We start from the raw sequence: 12,447 nt of genomic DNA on the forward strand, positions 1-12,447 counted from the left end.
ATCTTTAACTTTAGAACCACTTTTTAGGCCAGGCACATTTGCTCATTCCTGTAATGCTAGCATTTTGGGAGGCCAAGGCAAGGTGCAGATCACTTGAGTTCAGGAGTTCAAGACCAGCCTGGGCAACATGGCAAAACCCTGTCTCTAAAAAAATACAAAAATTAGTTGGGCATAGTGGTATGCATTTGTAGTCCCAGCTCCTTAGGATACTGAATAGAAGGATCACTAGCCTGGGAGGTCAAGGCTGTAGTGAGCCATAATCAATGCCACTGCACTCCAGCCTGGGCAATAGTGAGACCCTGCCTCAAAAAAAACAAACAAAAAAACAAAAAAACACTTTTTGTGTTATGTAAACAGTTTTCTAAAGCTTGTCATCTTCATTTCCATCTAAATTATTTGACCTGCTTCTCTCAGACAATACCTAAAGCATCAAAACCCAGCATAGATTGAGGCTGTTTAGTGTGTAGATCTTATCTAAGTAGTATATTTTTCAAAATAAGGCAACTTTTCTTCAGCAGTATTTTGATTCTCCAAATAAGTCAGTTGAGAGGATGCCTTATAAGAGGAGAAACTTTTGTAAGGACCCAAATATATGGTGATTCCCCTTTCAGAGAATTTTAATGGAACAAAAATCTTATGTTTGCAGATATATAGATTTGTCTAAATGATGGGTTTGGAATAAAACATTAAAAGATTTGAGCTTTGTGCTAATAGGGTCTTTGAAGGAGATTTTTGGCTTCTGTAAGTCTGTATGTTGACAACACTAATTTTTATGCCAAATTTCATTCAAAACATAAAACTTTACTTTTCCTTATTATAATTGAGTCAGTAATACTATTCTTTGTTATAGAGTTTTTTTGCCTTGCTAGTAAAGCCAGCAGAGGTAACTCCCCCATGAAAGTATTTGGACAAACTAGAAAACAGACTGTTGATTTAGCTCTTGGTTGACCCACTAGCTAAGTGACTTGTTCATCGTCACTGAAAAACTGTATGATTCAATTTATGCCCTCAGAAAAATAAGAAATTACCAAGAGTTGGTTTGAATAGTAGAAACTTTGTTAAATCTTTAAAGGCTAATGGTCTCCTATAAATACCTAAACCTGGATTTAGATTTACTTTTGTCATGTGAATGAGAAAAGGCATTGCTAAACAAAAAAAGTTTGTTGGCAGATTTGCAATAAAGTGATTTAATTTGCTGAGCAGAAGAAAGTATTCTTTAGGAATTCAGCACTTGTTTGTTTGCCGTAGATACCACGGATGTTCAATGATTATGTTCATTAAAATCAGTCCAGCTGGGTGCAGTGGCTCACACCTTTAATCCTAGCACTTTGAGGGGCTGAGGCAGGAGGGCTGCTTGAGCCCAGGAGTTTGAGACCAGCCTAGGCAACATAGGGAGACCCCTGTCTCTACAAAAAATACAAAAATTTGCTGGGGGTGGTGGCATGCACCTTTAGTCCCAGATACTCCCGGAGACTGAGGTGAGAGGATGCAGAGAGCTATGATTGCCCCACTGTACTCTAGCTTCGGTGATAGAGTGAGACCTTGTCTCAAAAAAAACAAAACAGTCCAAGGAGGATGATTACGGAGAATATGTCCTAAGAAGCTTAAGTCACTCTGTGTATTGACTTATTTGTGACTCAACTAGGTTTTTATGTAATTTTGTTGTCTTTGTAATTGATGCAAAAGGAAGGTACAGTCTCCAGGCTGTAGATGACAGACTTGGAGAAGTAGTGCCTGTGTGAAGTTGCAATCATTAGTCATTTTGTGTTGGTAAATGTCTTCAGCAGTACAGAAAGTCTAAGCGAAAGCCTTGTTCATTGTCCTTATGTTAAAATAAGCATTGTATATTAATATATGAAGATATGTAAATACTTAGTCACTATCCAGATACTAATTGATTTTATGGTCAGAATTCACATTTCATAAAATATGGTTCTTTTCATTCATTAAATGTTGAACATTTACATAGCTAAGACAGTCACTAATCCCTTTGACCCCAGAGGTTAATTTCTACTATGGTGTTAATTTATAATTACAAGATTATAAAAGTGTGATTAGTACCATGTGGCAGTAGAGTGCTTTAATACCATTTATTGTATCTCCAAATGCTTTCCCCACCCTGTTTTTAATGTAGGCATATGGTAAGAAATTGAACCAGATATCCAGGAAGAAATAATATTTTTAATTAAAAAAATTTTTTTGAGACAGAGTCTTGCTTTGTCACCCAAGCTGGAGTGCAGTGGAGCGGACCATGGCTCACTGCAGTCTTGACCTCCCAGACTCAAGCAGTCTTCCCACCTCAGCCTCCTGAGTAGCTGGGACTACAGGTGCATGTCACCATGCCTGGCTAATTTAAAAAAAAATTTTTTTTTTTGTAGAAACAGGGTGTATTTAAAAATGTCTGAGACTGGGTAATTTAGAAAGAAAAGAGGTTGAATTGTCTCATGGTTCTACAGGCTGTACAGAAAGCATAGTGGCTTCTACTTCTGGGGAGGCCTCGGGAAACTTAGAATCATGACAGAAGGTGAAGTGAAAGCAGGCACCTCTTACGTGGCTGTAGCAGGAGGAAGAGAGAGGGGAAGGTGTTACATACTTTTAAACAACTAGATCTTAGAAAAACTATCACAAGAGTAGCACTGAGGGGATGGCAATAATCCATTCATGAGAACTCTGCCCCCATGATCCAGTCACCCTCCACTAGGCCCCATCCCTAACACTGGGGTTTACGTTTTGACATGAGATTTGGGTGGGGACACAGATCCAAACCATATCTCAGGGTCTCGCTATGTTGCAAGGGCTGGTCTTGAACTCCTGGGCTCAAGTGATCTTTTTATATTGGCCTCCCAAAGTGCTGAGATTACAGGCGTGAACCATCATGCCTAGCCAAAACAAATACTTTTAATAATGTAAATGTCCTATATTAATGCATTTTCTTGCTTCTTTACACAAGCTATTTGTCAATTTTTTGGCTTTTGTTTTTGTTGTTGTTGCTTTTCTTTTTTTTGAGACAGGGTCTTACTGTGGCCATGGCTCTCTGCACCCTCAACCTCCTGGGCTCAAGCGATCCTCTCATCTCAGCCTCTCGGGTAGCTGAGACCACAGGTGTGCACCATAGTGCCCGGCTAATTTTTTAATTTTTTGTAGAGCTAGGTCTCCCTATGTTGCCAAGGATGGTCTTGAATTCCTGGCCTCAAGCGATCCTCCCACCATAGCCTCAATAATGTGTTAGGATTACAGGCATGAGCCACTGTGCTCAGTTGTTGACATTTTGGATTATGCACTAGTAAATAGGAAAACTATCACTGAGCTAAATCAAGTTGTTATTTGAATGCTTCACCTGTTTTTCCTCACATCATTAGTAATAATCTGCCTACTGAAAAATTAGCTAATATTGTTAAAATTTAGAATGAGCAAAATAAGATACTGTCATTTCTTTTCTTTTGCTAGGAAACAGTCATAACCTCAAAAATGACTTTTTAATTCAAATATAAGATTATACTGGGTCTTGGCCAAAGAAAAGTTTCTGTCGTATATTTCTGTGTTGGTAAGTTCTCATTATTTATTAAAGAAAATAATATTGGAGATTTGAGCCTTAATAATGCAGACAAAAAAAATTGAAGATAGAATTTATACCCTAAGCAGTACATGGTGCCATACTCCTGAATACATTTTTTTCAAATAAACAGTGAAATAGTATATAACCAGTTGCTAGTAGGTCCTATTGCTTGTTAGAAAAGATCTTTCCTCCCTAAGATTTAATCATTTGGATAAAGTCACTAAATTTATGTCCAAATTCCAACTTTTTTATTACCATCAGATGACACCAGCATTGGTAGCTGTTTAAGAGACAGCAGATTGACATACTTTAGAAATTTTGGAGTCCCACTTAGTAGCATATGGGCAGCTGTCTCCCCATCTCTTCAACTTTATTATAGTCTATATGGTATTGCCTGAGAGTTGGAAAAGTTATTTGTCTCCCATTGTCTTGCCCAATTTCTCCTTCATTCTCTTTCTCGTAATTGAAATAAACAGTAACACCCCAAACTGAAAAGCTGAGCTTAAGTCGTGCTGGTGGGGGTGGGTTTTTTTTTTTTTTAAGTCTTTTTACTCTACTACCCTGATTATTGAAAGATAATAAAATTACCTCCATTTAGATATGATCTGAAACCCCCATTCGTTTAAAAACACACACACACACACACACACACACACTCTAGTAGTATAAGTGAAAAAGTTGAAAGCAAAGCCCTAATGCTTAACTTTCAGTATACTCATATTTGGAAGTGGATTTTGTGTATTTGAGTTTTGGGGAGCAGTCAAGAGAGAAAGTGAACGAGACCAGAGGTCTGCAAACTATGGCCTGCAGGCCAAATCTGACCCATCACCTGTTTTTGCATGGCCTGCTCTATGGGAATGGCTTTTACATTTTTTGATTGTTGGAAAAAATTTTAAAAGAATAATTTGTGATACATGAAAACCACGTGAAACTCAAATTTTACAGTTTATCAAGTTTTATTGGGACATATCTGTGCTCATTCATTTTGGTATTGTCTATAGGTGCTTTCGTGCTACAGAGGCATAGTTGAGTAGCTGCAGCAGAGATCATATGGCCTGCAAAGCCTAAAATGTTGACTCCTACACTAGGGGTATGATTTATCCCAACAGTAAGAATGGATTCAAAGAGCTAAGAGACCTCTCAAAATTATCCAGAGGTTCTTTAACTTATGTGACCTCATCTATTTGGACCACTGATAAAAACCTGAAAGTAAGCAAAAAAGGTAAAGCTCTAGTGCTTACTTTGACTCTTGAGAAAAATTCATGTCTACTACTGATAGTTTTTCTTTTCCTTTTCTTTCTTTCTTTTTTTTTTTTTTTCTGCTTTCGATACTGGTTTTAACAGTTTCTTGGGTTTGCCCTTTCCCCACATTGACTACCTTCTTGGTAACCATGGCTCGTAGATTAGAAGTACTTAATGTTGTCTCTGCATAATTTTTCTCTTGGGACGACAGCTTTAAGGCTACTGGCCGAAGCTCAGTCACTGAAATCTGAGGTTGGTCTTGTATTAAGGTCTGACCTAGCACTTTATTTTAGCTATTACGGATAACAGTAACCAAGGGATTGAATATTTCTCCTTAAAATTAGTTTGCATTTTCTTAGACATTTACTTTGTGAGAGTTAGGTCCATCTTTAAATTCCATTGGTAACGTTTACCTTTGGTAACTGAGCACAGCACAGCTCCTGTTCCATACAGTGAGTGACCACGTGGCCACCAAAGAATCAAAAGTTTCTCATCCCCTACCCTTTCGTTCTTTCTATTCCCATTTCTCATCCCCTACCCTTTCATTCTTTCTATTCCCAAACAACGCGTGTGGTTTTTTTTTTTTTTTTTTCCTGTCCCCAAGTTGTCTGAACCAAACCACGTTTCTGTGTGCCAGGGCTGTGTTAGCAAATGCCACTTCTGACACCAAATGTAAGGCTATAGGATAAAAATACAGTTTATCCTACTGTACCCTTACAACACAGAACACTTCTATGATCCCACATGTATTGCTTGATATGCTGTATCAAGCAATCAGTCCTGCAGCAAATTCTCCAGTGGACACCAGCTGGGCATGGTCTAACTCATTTCTGACCCTATCTCCCTGGAGAGAGCATCAGCTCCCACACACAGATTGAGGGCTTGGGCCCTACTTCAGATGCCAGTTGCAAGTCGTAGGTTGTCACATAGACTTCTTACTGACCAGCTGTAAATCAGGTGTTCCTCTGACCTTCTTTGGTCAATTAATTTGCTAGAACAGTTCACAGAACTCAGGGAAGCACATTACTTAAATTTACCCATTTATTATAAAGGATATTACAAAGAATACCGTTGAGAATAGCCAGATGGAAGAGATGCATTAGGATGATGTATGGGAGAATGGGGCAGGCCACTCTCCAGGAACCTCCAAGAGTTCAGCTATCTGTAAGCTCCCAGAACTCAGACCTTTTGGAATTTTGCAGAAGCCTCACCTCATTACATAGGCATTAAAATCTTCGTGATCAACTAAGTTTTCAGTCCGTCTCTGGAAGCAGGAGGGGGAACTGAAAGTTCAAACTCTCTAATCAAAAAGATGGTTCCCCTGGCAACCAGCCCCCAGTCAGTCAGCTCATTAGCATGCAGAAGACACTCATCACTCCAGTGATTCCAGGGGTTTTAGGAGCTTTTTGCCAGGACATGGACAAAGGCCAAAAATACATTTTACGGTATTACATTTTCAGCCTTTATTCTAAGGTGATATTTTCCGCAGGTGTAAAAGTCTGGATTGGCACTCCTTTCAGCACTTTAAAATCTTGTCCTGTATGTTCTGGGCCCCGTTATTTCTGGTCCAAGTTAGCAGTCATTCATATATCATTGTTCCTCTTTATGTAATATGTTGGCTTTTTTTTCTGGCAATCTTCAGGACTTTTTCTCTTTGATTTTCAGGGTTTTTATAATGACTGTAAGTGTGGAATTTTTTTTTTTCTTATTTATCTTTCCTCTGGTGTCCATGGGGCTTCTTGAATCTGTAAATTTGACTCTCACTAAATTTGGGGGAATTTCTGGCCATTGTTTCTTCAATATTTTTACCATCCTGTTCATTCCTGGAACTCCAGTTACATGTAAGTTACACTTTTTGGTATTGTTCCTGTGAAAATTATACACGTTAGGTCATTCTTGTAACACCCAACTAAATCAGAATCTAGGGTCCAGGGGGAAAAGGCACTTGAGCACTTAACATCTGATCCAAAAATTAAATTTTCAGCAAGCCCAGCTGTAGAAATGGCCCGCTGTAACCCTAAGACCTATTTTACCTAGTAGCACTGGAAACAACTTGCCACTACTCTGAGACGAGCTTCATCTAGTCAGAGCTTGCCATTTCTCAAAAGCTGCTCTAGTACCAATCTGTCAGAACAGTCTGTAACGTTTCTCTAATAACTTCCAGCCTTCTCTTTGTTCTTCAGACATACCCAAGACCGTCCAGTCCGTATATATATGCTCCAAATTACATTATTTTCCTTTCTTTTTCTTTGTCTTTTCTTTTTTTTTTGAGATGAGGGGGCTCTCGTTCTGTTACCCAGGCTGGAGTGCAGTGGTACGCTCATGGCTCATTGTAGCCTTCACTTCCTGGGCTCAAGCGATCCTCCCACCTCAGCCTCCCGAGTAGCTGTGGCTATAGGCATGCCCTACCGAAACAGGCTAATTTTTGTGTTCTTTTTGTAGAGACATTGTTTTTACCATGTTGGTCATCCTATGACCAAATAGGACCATATGGAGAACATTAGATCTTATCTTTTTTTTTTTTTTTTTTTTGGAGACAGGGTCTTGCTCTGTCGCCCAGGCTGGAGTGCAATGGCACAATCATGGTTTACTGCTGTAGCCTTGACCTTCCAGGCTCAAGTGATATTCCCACCTCAGCCTCCCGAGTAGCTGGGACCACAGGCATGCACCAATGTGCCAAGCTAATTTTTAAATTTCTTGTAAAAATGGAGTGTCGCCATGTTGCCCAGGCTGGTCTCAATTCCTGGGCTCAAGTAATCCACCCACCTCGGCTTCCCAAAGTGCTGGGATTATAGGCATGAGCCACCGCACCCAAATTAGATTCTTGCTTCCTAAATACAACATTTTCAATTTAGAGAGTCATCTTTGTTTTATTTGGCTTTGACATTTTATAGGTCCCTGAAGCTCTGTTCATTTTTTTTCCACTGTTTTCCTATTCTTCAAATTAGAAATCTTGTTGATATATTTTCAAGTTCACTGACCCTTTCTTTTGTTGTTTTATAATCTGCTAAGTGCATCCAGTGTAATTTTTAAATATTTTTTTCAGTTTTAGCATTGGTTATTTTTGTAGTTTTTCTTTCTCTGCTGAAATTTTGCATTTGTTCATTCTTTAGGAGCATGTTTTTCTTTATATCTTTGAACACAGCTATGGTTGTTGCTTTAGGATTGCTGTCCGCTAATTCTAACCTGGGTCATCTTGGAGTGGTTATTAATTGCCTTTTTTCCTTTAGGTCACATTTTCCTTTTTTCTCACCTGTCTAGTAATTACAGATTATATTCCAGACTTCATGATTGATGTATTGAAGATGCTCTAGATTCTGTTGTTTCTTTGGAGAATGTGGAGGTTGTGTGTTTGTGTTTTTTTTGTTTGTCTGTTTTGAGACAGAGTCTCTCTGCGATGCCCAGGCTGGAGTGCAATGGCACGATTTTGGCTCATTGTAACCTCTGCCTCCCAGATTCAAGCAATTCTTCTGCCACCCGAATAGCTGGGACTACAAACGCGTGCCACCGCACCCAGCTGATTTTTTTGTATTTTTGGTAGAGACGGGGTTTCACCATGTTGGCCAGGCTGGTCTCAAACTCTTGACCTCAAGTGATCACCCACCTCGGTCTCCCAAAGTGCTGAGATTATAGTCGTGAGCCACCACACCTAGCCAAATGTTGGGTTTTGTTGGGACTCAGCCTCCAAATTTCTGTGACTTTTGTGGTGGTCAGCAGCAGAAATTTCTGCTCAATTCTTTTAGCGTTAATTGAGCTCCTTGGAGTCTGTCTCACATATGTGCAGTTCAGGCGTCATCTGAAAATCCCAGTGTAATTTATACACCAGACATGGCGTGTCCTCTCTGGGATTCCCTTTCTTACTTTCCAGCAGCTCTGGTTGCTCTAGACTGTGTCCTTTGGTTTCTTCAGGCCATTAAGGCTGGATTCTTAAAGGAATTTAAGGACCCTACTTCCACATCTAGGCCTTCCCTCGGGCAGAAATGCCATTTTAAAAAAACAAACAACCAAACAAAAAACCTTACTCTGTGCTACTCCTTTCTTTAAAGTGTAGACTATTCTCCAGTTTCTGGGCTTTAATTGTTTTTCATTGCCTTCACATAGTTGTTGGCACACAGAATAATTCAAGAACCCTTGACCTAATGTTTTTCTACAGGTTTTAAGGTAGATTGCTGTCATAAACTGTGGGAAAACCTGTCTTCCCTACAGAAATCAGTGCTTCCCTTTCTCAGATCATGCTAATATTAGTCATAGCAGCAATATAATATAAAAATAGTTGAAGAAGTCTGTTTAAACATTTCTTTGTACTAATTTTTGTTTTTGTTATTCAACAGGTTTGATCTGTGGATGAAATGAATCATGATTTTCAAGCTCTTGCATTAGAATCTCGGGGAATGGGAGAGGTAAATGTTTACAAATACTAAGAACTTACACCTCACTTTATTTTGAGCCATTGTAACTTATTTTTTTTTTTTAACCATCTCCCTTCCTGGAAATAGTGGTCATATCTTCCAAACTATATGGAGGGGTTTAAATTTCAGATTGTACAATTCTGTTGTGATTTTTAGCTTAAAAAAAAAAGCTTTTAGCAGTAATTTTTAGTGTGATTATTTGTGTCTAGGTGATTTGATTGACTTGGTGAGATAATTTCTTATATTTTGGTAATGAACTATAATTAGCTTTGCTCGAAAAAAAACTCTTTAGCCTTGTTCTGCTGTTTTATATATGTATGCTGTGTTTGCTTTAGCCATACTGGTTTTACTATTCTCCCTTCCAAAAATCTCTTGTTCACCCAAAACTGTTTACTTAACAAACTTCTAATCTTCTACAAGACTCGACTGGGATGTATCTATTGTCTAGTTGCTATCTGCCATAGAATTAAGCCCTTCATCTGGCTTCTAGTTCTTTATACAGACTTTTATTATATTGCTGGTTAGTTTGTTTTACACTTGTCTCCCCTGTAAATTATTAGCTTCGAATGCCTAGCATAGTAGGCACTTCGCATTTCTTAATGGATTTTATCATTCTCGTTAATCTATGATTTTCTTTGGAGCACCAAAGTTAACCTCATCATTATATATTTTAAGGCATCAAATACTTAGTTTTTCATATAGCTAATGAATACTTAGAGAACTTTGATTATGGAAACTCTTGTGGTGACATCTGTATTTTGTCATGTTCTGTACTACTAACGTAGACTTTGATAATAGAAGATAACAGTGAACAGACCTAAGATGTGTAATTAACTGCTTGCTCCTGGAGATTATTTTACCTCGGTAGAATAGAGACCTTCATGAGACTCACTCCATCCAATGCTGTGCTCTTCAGATGCAGAAAAGAGTCCAAGTCTCTCCTTTGGGCCACAAGAGGGCACCCTGCAGCTAGCTAACCCTCCCCTTCTTCAGAACAGCGTTTTCCAAAGAGTATGTCATTTTCAGAGGACTGATTTAAGGGTGAGTTAAGGTGCTTAAGCTTAAGTATTGCCAAAATAAATTTGTTAGACCAGTGCATAAGGTAAAATTCTCAGCCCTAAGAGAAATTGAAGAAATTGAATTTTTTTTGTAAACAAAATCTGTAGCTTCACTGCAGTGCAATATCTGGTTAGGCATTATTTATGCTATTGGCAAATAAGAGGCAGATGAAAAGGGCTTTTGTTCTTTCCGGGCCACTAGTTTTCTTTGGTCTTTAAAAAGCAGAATAACATATATTAAAAGCAGGGTTGAACAGTGCTTCAACCTTCTTGTCTATGACAAACTTGAACTTGCTGATAATTCTTTAAGAGCAAGAGAGTCAGGCTGGGCACAGTGGCTCACGCCTGTAATCCCAGCACTTTGGGAGTCCAAGGTGGGTGGATCACAAGGTCAGGAGATAGAGACCATCCTGGCTAATACGGTGAAACCCCATCTCTACTAAAAATACAAAAAATTAGCCGGGCGTGGCGGCAAGCGCCTGTAGTCCCAGCTACTCGGGAGGCTGAGGCAGGAGAATGGCGTGAACCCGGGAGGCGGAGCTTGCAGTGAGCCGAGATTGCACCACTGCTCTCTGGCCTGGGGGACAAACCGAGACTCCGTCTCAAAAAAAAAAAAGAACAAGGGAGTCATACTCCTACATTAATTTTAGACTCCCTTTATCACTTCTTAGATGTATATTGTATATATGTTTTCAAACTGGTGTTTTTTCACTCTTTCTAAATAATATTTAATAATTCTAAAGTTATCTTTGCAGATCAAAAAAAAGTCATGATCTGAAACAGTGGTTGAAAGGGTTTAGTTATTTGGGGGAAAGAGTAGCTGGGTTGAATGGTATGTTAAAAGAAAAAAGCTTAAATCCAGACTTTCTTATTGGACATGTCAGATATGGAGAGTAAAAGTGACCACGGTTTCCTGCTACCTGGTGGATAGCAGCATGTCAGTGTATCTGTAACCTTCATCCAGTAAAAATATATTTTAAGATGCTCTCATTAGTTTTATTTCCTAACAGTTTAAGCACTAACACTGTCACCTCAAAGAGATAGCTAAGAAAAACCTACTGAGATTTCTGTCTCTGGGTTCTCTCTCCCACAAGCCTTTCTATCTTTCCTCATCTCACAGGCAGCAAGGAACCTTCTGGGATTTCCTTCTTTGCCTCTCTCTCTCACCAGTCTTCTCCTTTCCTGACAGGTGAGGTTTTTTTGTTTTTGTTATATCCCAGAATTCATTCATTGGAATAAATTAAAAGCAGCCTTGAGTTTCTGGCTCTTAAGTTTTCTAAAAATGCTTTTTTTTTTTTTTAATGCAAAACTGTTTTTAAAATAGATTGCCCTCGTCTTGACTTTCTTTAAAAATAGTTTTTGCTTACTGTTGTCTTAAGTGTTGTAAATCTCTAATGTACAAAGTTTTACATCTACATGTAGGACTAATTTCAAATTTACTGTGTTTTGTAGATCATGATGTCTTTACTGAGCCATCATCAGAAGGCATCCACAAATAAGAGATTTGTATTCACCTATTCATAAACTTACCCTCTCTGTTTTTACACTGATAGCATGTTTCTGTCGAAAGACCTACTGATTTGCATTATGTCATGTGGCTTAAAAAGAGCAAAACTAATCTATAGGAGATTGAACTCTGCTTTATTAGTGTAGTGTTAAGTCAGACACACTGCGTAGGCTCATACCTATTAGCGTCTCTAGGTTGTTGGGGCACGTATAGCTGGGTTTCTGCTTATTTTTTAAATAACAGGAAAGAGGGCCCTGTCTGAAATTCTTCAGAAAATCCAGAATCTAACTTTAAATCACTGAATTAATATCTTTTATTTTGAGAATATCTTTATAGCTTAGTATGATAAGCAGTGCTCTCTCCTGTCTTTCCAACACAATAATATATAAAGAAAGCATTAAAGAAAGCCTGTGTACTAAGATTCTATGTAGTGTGGTGAAGTGGAAGACTTACTAGGTAGGGGAGGAAGGAGACTTGTATTTTCTCCTAGATCTCTCCCTAGTGTTATGACCTTGAGTAAGACTGACTGACTTTAAAAATAATAATAAGAATAACCTTTTGTATGAATCACATGTATCTCTGAAACGCTCTTGCTTTAATATAAGCTCTTAGGGATAACTGGAATGGAAACCAGCCATTTCAAATAGTGTTTAAATAGCTGGTCATAGTTTGTCT

The 12,447-nt window shown here is 38.5% G+C and overlaps 1 protein-coding gene across 30 annotated transcripts in view; it reads left to right on the plus strand.

Annotated features, from left to right (window-relative positions):
- Nucleotides 1-12,447, plus strand: part of PUM2 (pumilio RNA binding family member 2) — a 102,507-nt gene that overhangs the window by 14,514 nt on the left and 75,546 nt on the right. For 12 of the 30 annotated variants that reach the window (XM_024927602.5, XM_008952362.6, XM_024927605.5 and 9 more), the window contains one exon: nt 9,130-9,198. In XM_024927602.5, the coding sequence (XP_024783370.1) occupies nt 9,148-9,198 (51 nt within the window). In that variant the 5' untranslated portion in view covers nt 9,130-9,147. Of the gene's footprint in view, nt 1-3,011; nt 3,103-3,447; nt 3,545-4,557; nt 4,779-9,129; nt 9,199-10,123; nt 10,249-11,385; nt 11,455-12,447 lie in introns of all 30 variants that reach the window. The other 18 variants (XM_055108197.3, XM_055108206.3, XM_055108195.3 and 15 more) reach the window with 5 other exon arrangements.

Source organism: Pan paniscus, chromosome 12 (assembly GCF_029289425.2).
Source record: "Pan paniscus chromosome 12, NHGRI_mPanPan1-v2.0_pri, whole genome shotgun sequence".
Lineage (NCBI taxonomy): Eukaryota > Metazoa > Chordata > Mammalia > Primates > Hominidae > Pan > Pan paniscus.